Source organism: Lycium ferocissimum, unplaced genomic scaffold (assembly GCF_029784015.1).
Source record: "Lycium ferocissimum isolate CSIRO_LF1 unplaced genomic scaffold, AGI_CSIRO_Lferr_CH_V1 ctg1397, whole genome shotgun sequence".
Lineage (NCBI taxonomy): Eukaryota > Viridiplantae > Streptophyta > Magnoliopsida > Solanales > Solanaceae > Lycium > Lycium ferocissimum.
The window spans coordinates 63,039-83,177 of record NW_026715183.1 but is presented as its reverse complement, the minus strand read 5'-3'; the positions used below and the strand labels follow the sequence as shown (position 1 = coordinate 83,177).

Below are 20,139 nucleotides of genomic sequence, written 5' to 3'. Positions count from 1 at the left end.
ATCACGAGATGAATTGAATCTACTGTAGACCTTGAAAGATCACGAGATGAATTGAATCTGTCCTAGACATTTAAAAGGTCTTTATCGATATGAACATTTGAAGTTAAATACGTACATGTAAATTAAATATTAGGGAGCCCAAAATTGTTTACTAGACAAATTAGGTTGCTGTGACGATACCTTTCAACATTGAAAAAGATCACGAGACGAATCAAATTTAAGATCTTATCGATATGAACATTTTCAGGTTTAAGTAACAAAATGTTATTGCAATATGAGACTAAACCCAAACATTCTAGTACCTGTACATTGGTCTCATCATTCTCAACTAACCTAAAACACCTTTCTCAAACTGTACAACATTGGACTTGCCAACCAATTCTGTCACTCAACCTTTGCAAACTAGACACCAAAGAGAATTAACACAAACAAACACTAATGTGGGGAAAATTGAACAAGATAAAAACTTAGGAAAACATCACAAGGAAACTTTAATGTCACTCATTTTATCGAGCTCAACTACTATGACACTTATGTTGTCTTTGCTTCCCTTAGCAATGGCCAGCTCTGCCAAAAGTGTGGCGGCTTCCGCCGCACAATCTCTTTCGGGGAAACTCCTCCGAATTTGTCCGTCCAGACATTTTTTTACGACTTCGCAGGCTACCTTGTTGGACACAACATCCCATAAACCATCCGTCGCGATTACTAGGAATTCGTCCCATTCGTTTCGTTTGTACACTGTCACTTCTGGCTCTGGTATCACATATGGTTTTAGATAATGATCACCTGTTCAATTGAATAAATATAAAACCAACGTCAGATGAAAGAGTCCTCTATTTTTTGTGAAGTAACAAGAAAGCAAGTCTTCTCAGGATTAAACAAATTTTCATATATTGGAGGGACCAAGAATAACAAAATTTAGATAACAAAACCAACAAATTACGAAGATTACAAAGAAGGTGAGATATGATTGAATGATGATTAGACTAATTCTTGGTATTAAAACGATGAAGACATAATGAGGTACATATAAGTATATTAGATGGGAGCCACTTTTCTGAGGATGTGACACGTGTCAACAACCTCCAACTAGGCCAGTAATTAGCCATCGGAACTTGTCCAAATTATGACAAGTATCGCCAACTTTCAAATGGACCAATTAGTCATTAACACTTGGTTCAACTTATGACAAGTGTCACTCACCTCTGCTGCCAATTAAATCTTTTGAAATAGTTTGCTAAGAACTAGTGCAGAAAGGCTTAAATAAGTTTTACACTAGCAGTGAATATTAACCTGAGTGATAAAAGATTAATTACCAGTGTTACTGGACTGCCAATTAATACTTAATATAGAGATATATTTATATTTACCTTACAGGTGACCTGATTGAATAAATATATTTACAATCAATGCACAAAAAACTTAAAACTCAAAGATAATTACAAGTAACCGTATGTAAAATTTGATTATTAAGTTGGAAAAACAGGTAAGCTATCTGTTGAAATATATTAATAGTGTAATTTCGTTTGCGCTGTCAGTGAATATATGTCGAGTAAATGCAAAAATTTAAAAGAGGGGGAAAAAAAGAGGAGAGATGATATGAATTTGTTGAAGTGGAGAATATTTTGTACCAATGGATCTTGAAGTAGCAAGGACTCCTTGGACTCTGCTACCATTCCAATTTAGAATCTTACCACCTGCATCTTCTACCCTTTTCTTCTCATCTGGTCTATCAGGCTACACCAAAAAAAAGACATGCACAAATAACTCATACTAGTCAAGATAGGTAAAATATGCATGTACGCATATCCATCAAACACAATTTATGACCACTAACAATGAACTAAGCAAAAAGTGGATAACTGTGATATGTTAATTAGGTTATGAGACGAAATAATGGGATGGATGAGATCCAAAAATTTCGAATTCAAACTATAAAAGTAGATACTTTTCGCAGGAAACTCTGTTCTTTTAATGACTATTCGGTAGTCGTGAATATAAATTAGTTAGACCCGTAAATTCCAAGCTAGTTAGATCATTAAACCTAAAATAAGATGCCTCCATATAGTGCTTTTGGTTAAGAAGAATAAATTACGCTGATTCTTGATCTACTGGAATCCTTCTTCTTTATACTCTTCTCTTCTACTTGAATCTGAGATCCATAATGTGAACAAACTTACTTACAAAATTCTAAATACCCTATTGATAAATTATAAAGATAAAGTAGGATGATACTAACTTTGTGGTCATTGGACAAAGGAATAGCAACACCACTATTACAAAGTACAACCCTACAATCACCACAATTAGCCACCACCACGTCTTCTTTACCCACCATCACCACCACCGCCGTCGACCCCACCTCCGCCTCCTCCAACCCCCCCACCTCATAGCCCCCTACCCCATTTCCATCTCTCATCACATCATCATCCATTTTCAAGAAACACTTCACCATCACCTTTTCCCAATCCACACTACTACTACTACTATTACTATTATTATTACTATTATTATTATTCTTCGCTTTTCTCTTATTCTGTAATAACTCCTCCTCAAGAAAATAATGCAAACGATCACGACATGCATGTGAAACCCTAGACCCTCCATGACCATCATATGCCGCAAAAAACACAAACTCGTTATTTGCCACCCGTAATGCCACCGTTATAGCGTCTTCCATCACCCTCCTCCGCCCTATCATTGATATAACTCCGTACTTCAATTCTTCTTTCTCTGGTGGAGCTTCAAAGGTTGAAACAACAACATTACTACTACTACTATTACTACTATTACTCTTCGAACTCGACTCAGTTTTACAACTTTTATCAATCGGTTCATTTATTTCTCTAGCACGGAACCGTTTTTTTGGAACAAAACCGCCGCAACCAGCTTGATCTTCATCAGAAGAAGTAGTCATACGTTGATGTATTTGCTGTCTTCTATGGTAAGATTTAAGAACTCTCTTATGAAAGAGATCTCTTGGTTTATTATCTCCGTTATCTGATACCATCATTCTAGTTATAACATCTTACTCGTCACATCAATAACATTGGTACTATATTTTTGCTAGTTGGTGTGTATTGTAGTAGTAGCAAACTTGGACGAGACAAAGGAGAGGATTTTAATACTACAAAGTTGCATTATGATTACGTAAGGGGGAAAGGGGAGGGGGAGGGATGAAGGGGTGAGGAAGAAGAGGGAGTGCTTAGGACTCGTTTGGCCTACAAAATAGTTACTCATACATGGACTAATAATGCTAAAAATGTACTAGTATTAGGAATTATGTAGTTATTGTAATGTAAGGATTAAAATATAAATCTTTGTTTAATTTAGAAAAAATGAAGGTTATTCTGGTCATTTTGATTATTCTAAGCTGATATATAGCACTATTCAGGTCTTATTTGTAAGATTACATAGGGTATGTTATTATTGTTGTTGTAATATTATTAATCTATTAATCGTTATATTTTTATTCCATTTTCTATCTTAACTTGAAATAATATAGTATAAATTTTTGTAAGACTTATACAAGTAATGTCAAGTATTACTTATGAAAGCAACAAAAATTCGAACCAAACAATATATAATATACATAATGCTCAATTTTATGCAAGTCTCAAAATGTAATTAAACATAGAGACATGAACTGGAATTTTGAATTTATGCATATGTCGAACCTATAAATATAATTACAGCTCCGCCCCTCACTACACATTATGTTATTCCCCGTATCAATTTATGTGATATTTTTTTCTTTTAGTCAATCCCAAAAACAGGAGCGGCTGGACTATAAGTCCAATGAAACAATTGCTTGGGGCCCATTTTTTCTTAAGATGTATTCTATATAGTATATTATTAAAAAAATGTATATTGTAAAATTGAGGAGAAGTTTTTGAAGAGAAAGTACAATAACTTTTTACCTTTTAATGTGGTGACCGTTGCGATTATTGGGGAATGGAATACTTTTTAGCCTTAGCTGAAAAAAAAAATTCAAAATTAAAATTGATAAAATTTTATATAAGATCAACAATTTCTCAAGGGAGCTGACTGAATGAATTAGCTATATGATCAATTAAAAAGGACTATTAGATAACAAATCGATTATAAAACAGTAATTAATGACTTCGCAACAAAAAATGCTAGAAAAGTAGATTTCAAATAAAAATATATATGACGATCTTTCCTGTAAAGAAAATTTAGGGCCTATCTCTGAAGTTTGGCTTTAGGCCCCCAATCTTGTTGAGATGATCCTGCCCAAAAAGAATGACGTCTTTCTATATTTAGTACTAACAGTTTAATTCAAACTTCTCATTTTACCATTAATGAGATGATTTATAGCCACACAAATATTTATGGTTAATTTTATATCACAAGTTTCAAAAGTCTTACTTTCTTTCTTAATTTCTATGTCCAGTCAAACACCTTCACATAAATTGAACGGAGGATCCATTTTTGTGATGCAACCAAACGAGGCCTTAGGGGAGTGAGGGGAGTTTGGTGACAAAGAGGAAAAGGTGGCAAGGTGAGATGACACGTTAAGGCGGCATTTGTATCGGCGCAAATTGGAGTAAACAAGGACGTGGATCTCTCTTGTGATCCTAATTTTTACACGTAGCAATTGCAACTCGAAAGAGAGATGGAGTATTATTTTTGTTCTAGTTTAAGACTTGTACGTAAATTAATTAGTCATGAGGTTGTGTTTTAATTTTATTTGTTGGAGAAAACCTTATAGTGTAGGTTCTGGATTGGTGATAACGTGGCAAATCACCTAGCTTATATACTTCTTAGATATGACATTAATTTCTTTTTACATTATTAATACTCCATATATTTTAGTTTATTAGTTATTTTATCAAACGTAGTAGTATTACTTATACATTCCTGTCCTTCGATTTATGTTACTATCTATTGTCTCTTGTTATTCGCTTAGCGTACTGCTTTGTTGTAGTTAATTATAGTTTCTTTTTTCTTTTTGACCTGTTTTGTTTTTGCTTTATCCTGAGCCTAGGGTCTATAGAAAATTACCTCTCCACCTCCCAAGATAGGGTAAGGTCTGCGTACGCTCTATCCTCCATAGACTCATCTGTGAGATTAGTTGTTGTAGTACTATTACTTATGCAGAATTTAATATTTGCATAACTCATCTCCAAATCAGCTATCAAACGACCCCTAAGTGTTATTGTACCATAATTTGTTTTTATTTTTTGCTTTATCAATGGATATAATTAGAAGTACTGATCTTTATGCCTGTTCAATTTGTTTTGTTTTTTATTGCTAGGAAATATTACTCCCCTCGTTTCTTTTGATGTGAATCAATATCTAGTCGATTGGACATACAGTTTAGAGGAAAAGAAAAAAAATCTTAATTTTAAATATGACATTTATGTATTATATGTCATTAAGCCACTAAGGGTAATGAAATTAAATGTTAAAGTTAAATGTTTAAGTAGGCGTTTGGCCATATATTATTTTTCACTTTATTTGAAATATATGAAGTTAAAATTGAAGATAGAGTTTGTTTGGTTATATTTTTTTGCAAAGAAGAGAATAGAACACTTTATATGGAATTTATGAAGATAGAATTGAAAAAGAGATCTGGAGCACTTTTTAAAATTTAGAATCCAACTCCAAGTTAGCTTTGACAATTTTATAAAGATACCATGATTTTAAAATAAAGTGAAAATTGTTTCGAAAAAAAATGAATAATTCTCATGGCCACACATCTCTTAAGTATGAAAAAAAGTTATTCTTTCTGAAACATGCTAAACAAAAAAAATAATGTCACATAAGATGTAAGAAATGAATAGATTCTTGGACAAGAATTTCAAAATAAAGTAGTAAGTAATACAACTAGTCATGTTTTAATTTTACTGGTTTTTTTTTCTTAGCAAACTAGTGTTTCATTTATTACTTTCAAATTTTAAAATTACAAGATTCCACGTCCTTCTATTTAGATTTCTAGATTATAACTAGACAAGAGTAAAATATGATTAACTGGATTCTACAAGCTAAGTCAATTTTGTGCAGATGTCTAGATTATAGGAATCAATTAGCCAAGCTTGAGAATAATATTTTGGGTGAAAATCGTTTACACCCCCAATTTTGCTTTAAAAGTCAAACTCTCCCCCTCAACTATCAACAATAGACATTCTCCCCCCTTATCCTAATTAACATTTTTAACATTATCAACCTTTGTCTTTATTTAACTTCTTCAAAATCATGATATTTTTATTTTTTTAATCGACGTGACAATTTCTTATATAAAATAAATATAATTGTTGACACAAAAACAAAGAAAAGTGAGAAATACTAATTAAATATATAAGTTAATGACGTTCTATAATAAAATAAACAAAATTATTTTTATTAATAATAAGAAAAACTCCAATATCTATTTATACAAGTAAAAATAACAGCTAACGATAACTTTAGGAATATATTTCAACGTATGTAATACAAAAATAATTAATAAAAATAGAGTTGCATTTTATAACAAATTACTAAAATATTAGATATTTATATTGTAAATGAATTTTAAATATAGTTTATAAAATACTTCATTAATAACAACTAAAATTCGTTTAACTATATAGACAATAGAGAACAAGAGAGAAGTAAATACATATATGTAAACATACTTAATGAATGTAATATTTAAATAAAAATCATAATAAACAACATTAGATTAGGTGACAAATTCATAAATGGATTGCTCCTATAATGTCAATGAACTTAAATAAATATTTAATAAATAGGTTAAAAAATAAATATTATATATAATATAAAAAGATATTACGTAGATGGAGGATTGAAACTGTTAAGGGTAAAATAGACATTATATTGGATAAAGGGGGGAAATTGTCTATTATTTATAGTTGAGGGAGAAGTTTGATTTTTAAAGCAAAGTTAGGGTGGGTAAACGATTTTTACCCATAATATTTTTATATCAAAGTGAGTTATATTGTTGTAGTTGCCTACGTGCCCGCACTCATCAAATCCAGTCAAAATTGGTCGCTGCTCAATATGGACCTCTAGTTCAACAGTCCAATCAATCTAGCCCGATATGCTGAGTCATCATCTTAATAGACTGGATGATCATAGACTCAAAATCTAAATATAGATATTTGGATAATTAGAATAGAGCAAAAACAAAAAAGGAACTTGAGACAACAACTCATCAAGATAAGCATATCGGTCAATGAATTTGATGATAATTATGGGAGAGCATAGACTCAAATCCTAGTGGCAATAATCAGTGACAAATTCAAGATTTGACCTTGATAGGTTCAGCCTTAATTTAAAGTTCTTAAAACTAAATTTATTATATTTTTAAAATTATAAAATCAAAAGATATAAAATTTGTTAAGTTTTCAGCGTTCGCATATATACTCACGTTCCAAGTCAAAAATACTAGAATCGGTTGACCCATCATTAATAAGCTACATCCGCCATGGGAGATGATAAACTAACGCTAGGCAGGGGCAGATGCAGAGTACGACTTACGGGTTCACAAGAACCTAGTAATTTTAGCACATACAATGTATATATTATAAAATAAAAAAAAAACCAACTAAATATATAAATATTTGATTGTGAACCCAATTATTGTTGTATAGGTCGTTGTAGAAATTCATAAACTTTAAATCCTGAATTCGCCTTTGTTAAGCTAGGCAATTAATTTTTTTATCCATCTTCCTAATCCTTGATGGGGAGGAAATTTATCCGGTATTTGCATTTGTGGAAAGTGATAGATACTCAACAAAATACTTGAAGAGAGCGCAAACCAGACACTATCGCATTAAAAAACTACTCAAGTGGGTAAAATTTAATACGTACAATTTCTGATACGTTCCAAAAAATGCAAATTGTTATTTTTGTTTTGAGGCAGCTTCTTCAGGTCCAATATGACAATAGGACGAAGTTTGATGAAGGGGTTACAGAAAATACAAGAAACCCATGCATGTATTTATGGAAGACGAACATGTTTTGAAACTTGGTGCACCCCTCGTGTCACACCTCCTTAACTCTGTGGACTATATAAGCCACTTGGTTCTACTTGCATAGACTATTCTTTGTTTTTGTTTTCTAAATTTAGTTTGATGGTCAATAATATCGTCACTCCCAAACTCAAATTAACTACTTGTTCATCTTCTATCCTATATCCTATATCTTTGGTAAAAGTTATTGATTATTATATAATTTTTCCTTATCTATATATATATATATATTGACGTTTTACTGAACTAGTGGATCGATGTTGTTACGTTTTATTATCTCGATTTTTCAATATGCCTTGAAGTGGTGATCGGTCCGGTGATATCCAACACATGCAATTAAATTGAAGGTGAGGCATACCATGAAATGAGCACTACTATGAAAATGTGAATTTCCCATAGAAATTGGCTCGTCAGAAACGCTTTGGACAAATATTTTGTCTAAAACTTCATAATTCCGAGCGTTATGATGGAAACGTCCATCGGAAATTTGCATTTTTAAGTAGTGGGAATTAAATTCAAAAAGGCTAATTTGGAAGAGCATTTTTAAGTAGTGGAAATAAACTTCAAAAAGGCTACTTTGGAAGAATAAAATTGGCAAAGCTTCGAAGGAGTTTAAAGAAACAAAATCTTATTCTTTCATGAGTAGCTAGTGTAATTTACTAATATTTATAGGTCATCTTGGTCTTTATATGGTACTTGAGCATCACATTAGAGATGTCATGGTGACTCTTTACATGTTGTTGTGGGAGATATGGCCCATAAAGAGTTTGTATTGTATGGGCAAGAATGCTCCCGTCTCCCTTCACATATTCTGCTGATATCAAAATGATGTGCGCCTTACTTATCTTAAAACTACAATTTCATTTTACATCAAAGTCATCAATTGAATTGGCAAAATCTAAATAGATCTGACATATAATCAAAAGAAAAAAGACAACTACTTCAAATTTCAGTATCCACCGAACGTAAATAGTAGTTGTATAGTATTTTGTCAAAGTTTTGATAGAACGTGCATGATCCTTGATAAAAAGATCATTATAATTCGTTCTCTTAACTTCCTGTTGATGGTCTAGTTATGACAATCCCCCATAAAATTGTAAGTACTAATTTGAAATTACTATAATTAACTAGATCAGTCTTAGTTTTCCTTTATGGCATATATATGTTTTATTTTATATATATGTTTTATTTTCATTTTACATTAAAAAAAGTCGCCAGCTAACTAGAGGTAAGTTTTGTCATTCACCAAGAAGCATGGTGATGATTGATGATTATACTGAACTTCACTCATAGTCTCATACTTTGATTCATAGAATGAAAATGTAACAAATTAAATCTTTAAAGTTGGAAATTATACAAATTCAAACATTGACCAACGTATGAACATGTTACGTAGTATTCAAAATAAGTATTCTCCTACTTATCATCTATCTTTTAGAAGACTGTTTTGGAAATCAAAGATCTATGATGTGCATAAAACAAAGCCAAATGATTTTTTTTCTCTTTTCCAGTTTACCATTGACAAACGAAACTCATTATAGGGGAAAATTAAATAAATGGGAAATACGTCTATATGTATTTCTTTTATTTGGCTCCAGTATATTTTTCTACAACTTTCAAAATTTTCAATGGTACGTCAAGACATATTAAACTACTCAAATCTTAGACTTTAATGTAATGGTTTTCCTATTAAATTAGGGATAAGGCATCATCCTTTTAGTAGCGTTTTTAAACACCTTGTTTGGTCTATCACCCCTTAAAATATTTAAAACCGTAATATTTTACCCAAACTGCCGATGCCCACTTCATATGGGAGAGTGACACACTCTCACATGTGCATTTATTTTTATTTTTTTAATATTCGAAATTTTTACGTGTCAATTTTTAAGAATAAAAAAATAAAAAAGCTATTTTTCTTTTACAAAATTTATTTTTAAAACCCGTTTTCAAAAATAAAAAAAAAAGTGAATTAAAAGCTGATTTTTCTTTTAAAAAATTTATTTTTTAAAACCTGTTTTAAAAAAAAAAAAAAAAAACTGAAAACGAGAATTTAAAAAATGATTTTTCTTTTAAAAATTTATTTTTAAAACCCGTTTTTTTAAAAAAAAAACTGAAAACGCGAATTAAAAAACTGATTTTTCTTTTAAAAAGTTTATTTTTAAACCCGTTTTAAAAAAAAAACTGAAAAGTCGAATTAAAAAAACTGATTTTTCTTTTAAAAAATTCATTTTTTTAAAACCCGTTTAAAAAAAAAAAAAAAAAAAATGCGAATTAAAAAAGCGATTTTTCTTTAAAATATGGAAAAATGGATTTGTTAATAATATGGAAAGCTTGATTATTTTTTTTAAAATGTCTTAAAAGATCTTGATTTTCATGATTTCATTTTCTTAGGACACTTTTATTTTTCAAATAAAATCGGAAAAAGTGTTTTTTCTTGTCAAAATTTGAAAAAAAAAACTGATTTTTTATAAAATTTTGAAAAAATTAATTATTTTTTAAAATGTGAAAAACTATATTTATATTCATATTTTAAGAAAATACAAATTTTTAAGAAAAAATTAAGTTTTTCCGTTTTTTATGTTTACTCGAGAGTAAAAACACACTCTCTTGCCACATCGGCATTTGGGGTAAAATATTACGGTTTTAAATAGTTTAGGGGGTGATAGGACCAAACATTAAGGTGTGTGTATATGCTTAAAAGTTTGGGTAATGATGCCTTATCCCATTAAATTAACTCTCGAGTTAAATTTCATACTGAATCAAATATATTTATATAAGAGGAGAAGTTAAGCTATTAATCCCCTACATATCGGCATATTATAATTTTATTTCTCAAGATATTTGATTAAGCACATTTAACTATCAGTTATTTGAAATGTGTACTTTTGATCCCTCTATTTGTGAATCTTCACAAATTTAACGAACTATTTACGTTCTTTAATTATTCATATTTTTTGTTAAGTTTGTTTTGCGACTCTATCTCTGAGGGTGATATGATTCTATAAATACATATTTTTTATATAAAAGAACAAACAAAGTGTTACTCCCTCCGTCTCAAAATATTTGTCGTCCTTACTAAAAATACTTGTCTCAAAATATTTATCGTTTTATTTACTCACGATAAAGTTAAGTAGCCTTTTCCCATTTTACCCTAGTATTAGTTACATCAATGGGTTGATTTTGTGAGTTCGCATACCAACATTTAAGAGGTTTTATCATTAATGGAGTAAATATTTATTTAGGAGAGAAAACACGATGAAATATGTTAGGAGATAAAATAGTCAAAATGTTACCCTTATAATTGCTCTCTTAATGGGCGTGTAAATGAAAAATACGACAAATATTTTGAGATGATGGGAGTATTATTAGTCTGTATAAAATGAAATAGAGCGGATGTATTTATCCATAGCAGCCTGTCCAACTTCAATGATTTTTTCAAAATATGTTGAAAAGCCCTCAATTCCAAACTTTAAGAGTTAAGCATCAGTAGCTCGTGAATGAATCTTATCAATGCCATCTTGGAATTTTCTAGTTAGGTAACAATTTCGTTATGCCTAGATCCTTTTTTCATCTCTTTTTTTTTTCCTTCTTCAAATTCTAGCTCCTTGTTCCACTAAATAGGGGTGTGTCTAAATCATCATTTAAGAATTCATGCTTTTAGTGTGAGTAGCTCAATTTTTTACGTGTTGGAGTTTGTTTTATAATCAATACTCAGTAGTCAGTAATCTGTCTTTTAAGATAGTTTCGAAGTTCTTGAATATCATTCACAATTATCTTGACACTGACATATACGTCCATAATAATACTAAAGAAAACTTCTTACAAATATTGGATCAAGCGTAAGTTTAACAATAATAACTACACACAGTGGCGGATGAAGAACATATGTATTGTACCTACATGAACTTAGCATTTTGCACATGAAACTTAAAATATGTGTTAAGCGTTTTCGACACGAAAATTAAAATATATGTAAAAAATTCTCAAAATCATTTTAGTAAATAATAGATTATGAATTCACAATTTAAAAATGTAATAGGTTCATTGATAACAAATTAAAATCGAATCCATAGTCCCTGACTACACATTATCTTAACTAGTTAGGAATTAGGATCGTTTACAAAAACATTTGCTTTCATCGCGCTTTCACCTAAAATTACATCATTCCTAAAGGTTATAGCCTACATACTCGTTCTGTCTCGAATTATTTGACGTGCTTCTTTTTTATATTTTCTTTTTAAGAAAATATAAATCATGAGGTTTTTTAACATTATTTTATCCTTATTTAAGTCTATATAATCTGTTTTCATTAAATATTTACTATATTTATGTGTCATCGTGAGGTATTTATACGTAGTCTTCGAGAATCATTACTGCTAAGGTAAAATGGGAAAAATAAATAATTTTGTCTTGAACTTCTAAAATAACATATAATTTTGATATAACTAAATTTAAAAGTCACGATAAATAATTTGAGACGGAGAGAGTATCATCATAGATAACTTTCATTCATTTTGTTGTGGGGGGTGGAGTGGGGTGGGGTGGGGTTGGGTTTGGGGGTGTGGGGGTGAAGTTGGGGGGTGGGGCGTGCGTGGTTAGGGAATGCATTGGTGTGTTTTTATTAATCTGGAAAATGTGTGTTTTTATTAATTCGGAAAATGTTTTCCCTCAAATTTTTATGGAAAATATTTTCTCCTATTTTGAGAAATATTTTTAATAGAAAAACATTTTTCAAGATCTTAAGTGCAATCAAACAAGAGAAAATAGGAAAACATGTACCGTTATACCAAACACACCTTAAGTGGACACTTATTTTGAACAAGAGGGAGTAATAGCTAAAAGTTTGGATCGGAAGTTCTGAAAATAGAATTGCTTTTAATAGCGAGTGCTTTAATCCCTAAATGATTTTTTTGGCGCGACTCTAATTAGTCCAGCTTGATAAATAAAAAAGAGCTCAATTGAAAATGACAAAGTTAACTCCAACATAAAATCTTGCTGGGCACGTATTTTTGGTCTTTTTCAGACTCACCAATTTCATTCAGAATATTTGCCAAAAAAAAAAAAAAAAAATCATTCAGAACTCCGATCGATTCCTTCTTCAACGCTGTCTCCTCTTCCCCTCTTTTCTTCGAGTATATAATCGTAATTATCACCTCATTCTTTTTAATTTTTCTGTATGCTTAATTTAAAATTTTGCACTGTCGTGAAGGTACACTCAATCATTTTGTCACGAACTAAATACAGTAAATTGAATATAATGTAAAAATAGCTACAAATACTAAAATTGTAGCTACGAAGCGAAAAAAAGCTACTCCCTGCGTCCCAATTTATACGAGGATTGACTGATTTGGAAAGTAAAACAGCTCTTTTTTGGGTTAATTTCAAACGAGTAGTTTATAAGAAAATAAAACATACTATAAGTTTGCATAATTAATAATATAATAAGAAAATCGTAATAAAAAAATAATTATTTGACTCCCCAAATATATTTAACCCTACTATAAATTGCGCCAGTAGGAGCACAAAACTATAGTCATTTGTGAAATTTTCTCATAAACAAATGTACTATTGCGTTTGGCCATAGAAACCAAAAACTTTTTCACTTTTTTGGGAATTTTGGAGTTGGAGTTGTGTTTGGCCATAGTTTGCAAATAGTATTTTTTTTTGGTTGAAATGTACTTGTTTTGGCTGTGAAAAAAGTGAAAAACTTGAAAAATAAGTTTTAACTTCAAGTTGTATTTGGAATTTTCATGGCCAAACACTAATATTTTTAAAAAGTGAAAAGAAAAATCAGAAAAAAATGAATAATTCATATGACCAAATAAAGACTATAAAGTAAATAGACCAGAGACAAATATATAGAGAGAGACTGATATATTATTCAATTTTGAACTGATATATAAACGAACTGAATTGACTTCTTATTTATAGAGGAACTGAAGTTGCTCTTCAAGCTACTTCAAAGAAGTTGTTGGTTAAGCTACTTACAAGTTGTTTGCTTGATTGTAAGCAGGTCATAGAAGCGAACTTTAAAGAAGTAGCTTGCAAGGCTGTGCGCTTGATTAAAAGCTTATTCATGAGAAAACTTATGACCTCTTGTATAATTTCTTTTGCAAGTTAATCTATTTCGATTATAAAACTTATCTAAAATTTTGTATTTGAATGAACATCCACAATATTTTATTTATAACATGTAGGATGAAAAATTATTATTTTTTTAAGAAAAGAAAGGCTCAATTGAAAATGACAAAGTGTTACCTCCTAACATAAAATCTTGGTGGACACGTATTTTTTAGACTCAACCATTTTCACACACACACACCAACTCCTCTGAATTCCGATCTAGTAAAATGGCGAGCCAACTAGTTGAGATGTGCGTTGAATCAGCAACACATAGCCTTGACGCCGTGGAAGCGTGGCGGAGACAACGCCGGACTATAGAAAGCATGCCTTGTCACCTCGCTCAAACTCTCCTTCACCGCCTTCTTCAACGCCGTCTCCTCTTCCCGTCGTTACTCGAGTATATATATAATCCTAAATTATCACCTCATCCTTTTCAAAATTTCCTGTTTGCTTAATTAGTTTAATTACTACTATGATTTTGCACTGTCCTGAAATTACAGTGAGTTAATTAACATCAGCTTATCATTTGATAATTTGCTACTAATGTGACCTTTTATCATCTATCGGTTATAGAACAGATCAGTATTAATGTAAATTGCCGTCTCATCTTCCCGTCGTTACTTGAGTATGATTAATCCTAATTATGACCTCAAATAATTAAAAAAAAAAAAAAAAAACTGTATGCTTAATTAAGATTTGCACTGTCCTGAAATTAAAATGTGTTGTTCTGTAATTAGCATCGGCTTTACGATTATGATGTATCATTTGATTTCGAGTTAATGGTCAAAAACACACCTGAACTGTCACTTTTTTTGTGAGTTTCGCACCTCAATTATCAGTTGTTCCCTTTTATTAACTAAACTATAGAACACACCTCAGAAGCTGAATAGGCCAACTATCAGTTGTTCCCCTTACCTACCTGAACTATCACCATCTACTCAACTAGGTGTGTTTTAATACATAGTGATAGTTCAAGTAGGAAAATACATAGATGGTGATAGTTCAGGTGAACAGTTGATAGTTGGGGTGTAAAACTCACAAAATAGTGATAGTTCAGGTGTGTTTTTGACCATTATCTCTTTGATTTTTCAGTATACTTGGTTACTCCATAATCTGCTACTAATGTGACCTTTTATAATCTATTGACTGTGGACCAGATCGATATTAACGTGAATTGCGGAAAAATGATCTTACTGTAATAGAATATTTTCATACTCTATATGCACAGTTTGCAGCTTTAGTAACCATCTCAGTTTTCCAAAGTCAAAATCAATCTGTGCATAGTTTGATTTTACACATTTGGTCGGATTGATAGTTGAAAAGAGAAAATGTAGAATGGAGTAGGCTAAAAAGAGTAGTTTAGTTTGTAGTTATTGATGAACAAGATGACATGTGACAAGTAACTGAGAGTCTATAGATGCACGTGAAGGAGTTGAATTACTTGTTATATTTTGGTCATATGTTTTTGTTATAGGCCCTCTGATCATCAAGGTTAAGCTTATAGTAAAATTATAGTTGCTTAATGTGGTAGCTGGGTAGTGGTTCTTGAATTTATGAGCACCATATTTGCATTGGCCTGAGAAAGATACATATATGTCTGCAGTGGGTTGTGAGATTTAAAATGTTCTTCACATCCTTGCAACTGCTTAACTAATTTTTTGGATCTTAATAGATCAATACTTTTGTCAATGCTATCTAGCTCCAACATCAAGAAGGCTTGAGATTCATTTTTGTTTCTCTTATATAATTTCTCCTTGAGCCGAGGGTCTCTCGGAAACAGCCGCCCTACCTTTCAAGGTGGGGGTTAGGTCTACGTACACTCTACCCTCCCCAGACCCCACATGGTGGGACTATACTGGGCTTGTTGTTGTTGTTGTTGTTGTTATATAATTTCTCCGGCGCACGGAGGAGGGAGGATGGTGTGTGTGCTTGTTCAATTGTATTGCTTCCTCAGAGAAATGAGGCTCCTAGAGACTAGAGATGAACTTTTGTGATGCAATAATGATAGTACTGTCATCTAATATCTGAGAATCATCTTAGCTATGTGATTGTAAACGGGTTTCCCATAATTTTACTAAACAACAGTGTAGAATCGACACTTATTGTCTGCTTAAGCTATTGCCTTCTTTCTTCCATTTGTTGAATTCATGTATTATGTACTCCAGAAGCTGATATATATTTTCTTGTCCAGAGTGTTCAAATTTTGTGTTGAGGAGATCGATTTAAGGGGGGAGAGTAGAGTGGATGCAGAATGGATGGCATATATAGGTGCTTTTGACAACTTGCGTTGTCTAAATTTATCAGATTGTAACAAAATTAACAATTCAGCCATTTGGGCTATCACAGGTAACCTTTTATTTGACCTTTAGTATTCTTTAGATAGATGTAACTGACCTAGCTAAGTTTGCGTTACATTCCTCTTTAAATCTGCTATTTCCTTATTTTCTTCGGTTCACAAATGATAAATGGCACTCTTAATGTTTACTTACTTAAGTATGTTTTTGTTTTCATCAGGAATGACAAACTTAAAGGAGCTTGACCTCTCTAGATGCTCAAAGATTACCAATGCTGGAATTAGACATCTAACATCCATCCCAAGTTTGGAGAAGTTGTGGATTCCAGAAACAGGCGTCACGGCTGATGGTGTGGTACTTCTGTCTTCATTAACCAACTTATCTTTGTTAGATCTGGGAGGCCTGCCTGTATCGGATTCCTCTCTGGGTAATCTTAAGGTAGATCATCTATATCATGTCTTTCTTCTCCCCCACCCTTTCCTTATGGCTTATTAAAGCCTTGTTTCTCTTTAACCTTGGGGTTGTGAGGTTGAGAGTTAGATGTGTGCTATGCCTTATTTCACTTTATTCTGTGTTTTGTTTCCTTTTCAAGAGAATACATAGGCATACTTATTATAGATATCCAACATTACTCACCACACTTTCCGCACATCCAAAATCTAGCTCTTTGTTTGGAAATCAGGGAAAATAAAAGGAGGGGGAAGCTTTGAAATAGAGGAAAAGCTTTAAATTTTCTCCTTTTTTTGGTTTAAAGAAAAAGAAAAAGTAGCAGAGGACTGGGATTGTACCATTTGGGAGCACTTGTTTTGATTCTGAAAGAAAGTTGTTAACAATTTTCTCTTTCCTTCAAAACAAACATTTACATTTCCCTTGGTTACGGAAAAGCACATGGTGAGGAAAGATGCTTAAAGCTTAGCGTCCCACTGGACTAAACTGTTATGGATTGTTCCTCTAATCATTTCGTCCATTACTTACTTAGAATGATTGAACTTTTTCAAGATTAATGACACGTTTTATGATTCTGGAAGGTTCTTGGGAAACTACAACATTTGGATCTTTGGGGGAGTGAAGTATCAAACAGAGGAGCATCTCATCTTAAATGGTTCCCAAGATTGAGTTCGCTGAATTTGGCCTGGACCAAGGTCACTATGTTGCCAAGTCTGCCTATTCTTGCATGTCTAAACATGAGCAATTGCACGATACACTCTATATTCGAAGGAGAAGGACAGAAAGCTCCTCTTTCAAAGCTTATTCTGTCTGGAGCAACCATAAGAGATGTCTCTGAAGCTTTCCTACACCTTGAAACATCTTCCCTCTCTCTCCTGGATCTTTCCAATTCATCTCTTAATTCGTACTGCTTTTTGCCATATATGAATGCGATATCAGATTTAGATCTCAGTGGTACATCTGCAGGGGATGAGTCAGTTGAACACATTGCATTTGTAGGTCAAAATTTACGTCATCTAAATCTCAGCCGGACAAAATTAAGCTCTGCAGGACTGGGAATTTTAGCTGGTTTTGTTCCCAATCTTGAAACTTTATTGTTATCTTACACGGCCATTGACGATTCTGCTATCTCCTTCATGATCACCATGCCTTTGCTAAAATGTATCAATCTGAGTGGTACAAATATCAGAGGTATGATGTGTTCATTTCCTCAAAACTTTCTTTACTTTTTACATTTAGTTTCTCTCGTGGTCCTCAATTTCTTCATGACTGGAAACTAGATAGGTGTAGGGGATGCTTGAATACTTTAGACAACAACATGATGTCAATACGTATCTCACACTCTTGGCTAGATTATTACAAGATGAAAAACACTGGCAATTTGAAGTTTTGAACTAAGAAGTGGCTTTTGGAAAAGTTATGGATGAATCGTAGAATTTGGACTTTGTGATGAAAATCTTTTAAAAAAGATCCAAGTTCTGCTGTAAACTAATTTTCAGAGACATTATCATAGATGGATGCATCTTATGCCTTGCCCAACCAAAGATTAATTAGAGTGGAACTTGAAATTGCAGTTCGGGAGACTTTCTTTTTTTTTCCAATAGGGTTAGAACAACATTTGTCTCCTCTCTCTTAACTCACATGGTAGTGTAATTTGCCACAAATGCCAGGTATGGTCAACGAGGTGGATTCTGATGCTAATTGTGCGTCGTCACTGTCTGGGTTGTCTAGTCTTGATCATTTGGAAAGATTGGATTTGGAGGAGACTCGAATCAAGAATTCAGCTTTGGCTCCTTTGCCGAGCTTTCGTAAATTGAGCTATTTAACCTTACGGAGTGGTTCCCTTACTGATACCACTTTGCATCAGTTGTCGTCTATTCAAAGCTTGGTTACCCTGGGGATTCGTGATGGCGTACTCACTGATACTGGGCTCTATATATTCAACCCTTCACCATCTATGAGGATTCTTGATCTCAGGGGTTGTTGGCTGCTGACAGAGGATGTTCTGTTGTCATTTCAGCAAAAGCATCCTCAAATTGAAGTAAGGCATGATCTTCTTAGTATTGCATTGGTTAAAAGGTTATCTGTTCACTCACCTGTGTGCCAAGCGACCCCTCAGAGCAAACTATACAAAAACAAGAACGGAGGGCCATCAGCATCTCCCCTAAGATCTAGCAGACACGGTTTTCTTGGTGAGGCATTAACGCATTGTCTAACCTATCTTGGTCTAAAATACGCTAGTTTCTGTCCTGTCTGACATTCCTTCTTGTCATAATATGAAACTAGATCAAAGATTGAAGTACACCAGAGAAGAACTGCTTGCAGTGAGCTTTGGCTCTGCCTCTATTTCCAGAGACAATGTTGATTGGATACCTCATGAGCTGGCAAATGATGGATAGAATTTCTTGGATTCATCTCATGTGTGTATTCTATTACCTACCAATAGTAGTTCTTGAGTTTCTTTTTCAATGTCAGAAATTTTGATATTTCTTTTCTGACTGATGCAGAGTGCAACTCAGGATGATAAATGATATAAGCCCAAACCATGTTATGTCTGTCGTAATGTACCATTACTGTTACCTTGGTTAAATGGCATCTGGTTCTGGCCAATGGTATTACAGTTCGGAGCCCTTTTTATGTGTGTTGTGGTACTTCTGATCTTGGAAAGCTCAGTTAAAGAGCAATTTTTAGACATCCAACTGATTCCTGGATTTGTACAAGTTTTTATATGACTCAAATTACCAACAGTTTTGAAATACAAGGAACAAAATTTCCTATGATTTAGTCCCAAAGCTCTCCACTGCTAATATTGCATGGGGACCTCTAGACTAGTTATGTAAAGCTGTGTGTTTTAGCTATCATTCTGGTCATTTTTGTAGCTATCAGTTGTATTTTACGTTTTCTGGTCATTCTGGGAATATTATTTGTATAACATGTACAAACCTAGAAATGTCAGTTTTTGACATATCGCGTTCCTAAATTTTTGCAGAAGTAAAAGAAACATCGTGTTTCCAGGATCTTTATGAGGCAAGGCAGGGTGAATTCTTCTTTCATGATCTATGGTGATCACCGTTACATCATATGTAAGTGAATCGATAAAGATGATTAGTATCATGATCTATCATCTATCCTTTGTGCAATGTCTTTGGATGAAGTGCAAGTGAATCAATAAAGACGATTAGTATCATAATCTATCATCTATCCTTTGTGCAATGTCTTCAGATGAAGTGCCTTATTTCAGATCAATTCTCTATGGCGATCGCTGCAATTCATCCCTC

At 32.6% G+C, this 20,139-nt stretch overlaps 2 protein-coding genes across 5 annotated transcripts; one reads left to right on the top strand and one right to left on the bottom strand.

The window, feature by feature from the left end:
* Nucleotides 1-248: 248 nt before the first annotated feature.
* LOC132042194 (protein phosphatase 2C 51-like) lies at nucleotides 249-3,166 on the bottom strand. 2 transcript variants are annotated; one of them, XM_059432805.1, is made up of 4 exons: nucleotides 2,240-3,166; nucleotides 2,096-2,152; nucleotides 1,632-1,737; nucleotides 249-786 (listed from the first exon to the last, which is right to left on the bottom strand). In XM_059432805.1, the coding sequence occupies exons 1-4, from the start codon at nucleotides 3,011-3,013 to the stop codon at nucleotides 479-481; spliced, it is 1,245 nt and encodes a 414-aa protein (XP_059288788.1). In that variant the 5' UTR covers nucleotides 3,014-3,166; the 3' UTR covers nucleotides 249-478. The 2 variants fall into 2 exon arrangements, with proteins under 2 accessions (XP_059288788.1, XP_059288789.1); XM_059432806.1 differs by lacking the exon at nucleotides 2,096-2,152.
* Nucleotides 3,167-14,261: 11,095 nt separating this feature from the next.
* LOC132042188 (uncharacterized) lies at nucleotides 14,262-19,642 on the top strand. Of its 3 annotated transcripts, none has more exons than XM_059432798.1 (7): nucleotides 14,262-14,517; nucleotides 16,312-16,466; nucleotides 16,635-16,852; nucleotides 17,443-18,052; nucleotides 18,532-19,053; nucleotides 19,148-19,281; nucleotides 19,369-19,642. In XM_059432798.1, the coding sequence occupies exons 1-6, from the start codon at nucleotides 14,348-14,350 to the stop codon at nucleotides 19,258-19,260; spliced, it is 1,788 nt and encodes a 595-aa protein (XP_059288781.1). In that variant the 5' UTR covers nucleotides 14,262-14,347; the 3' UTR covers nucleotides 19,261-19,281; nucleotides 19,369-19,642. The 3 variants fall into 3 exon arrangements, with proteins under 3 accessions (XP_059288781.1, XP_059288783.1, XP_059288782.1); XM_059432800.1 differs by having other exon boundaries at nucleotides 14,374-15,885; nucleotides 16,032-16,466; XM_059432799.1 differs by having other exon boundaries at nucleotides 14,374-15,885; nucleotides 16,029-16,466.
* Nucleotides 19,643-20,139: the final 497 nt, after the last annotated feature.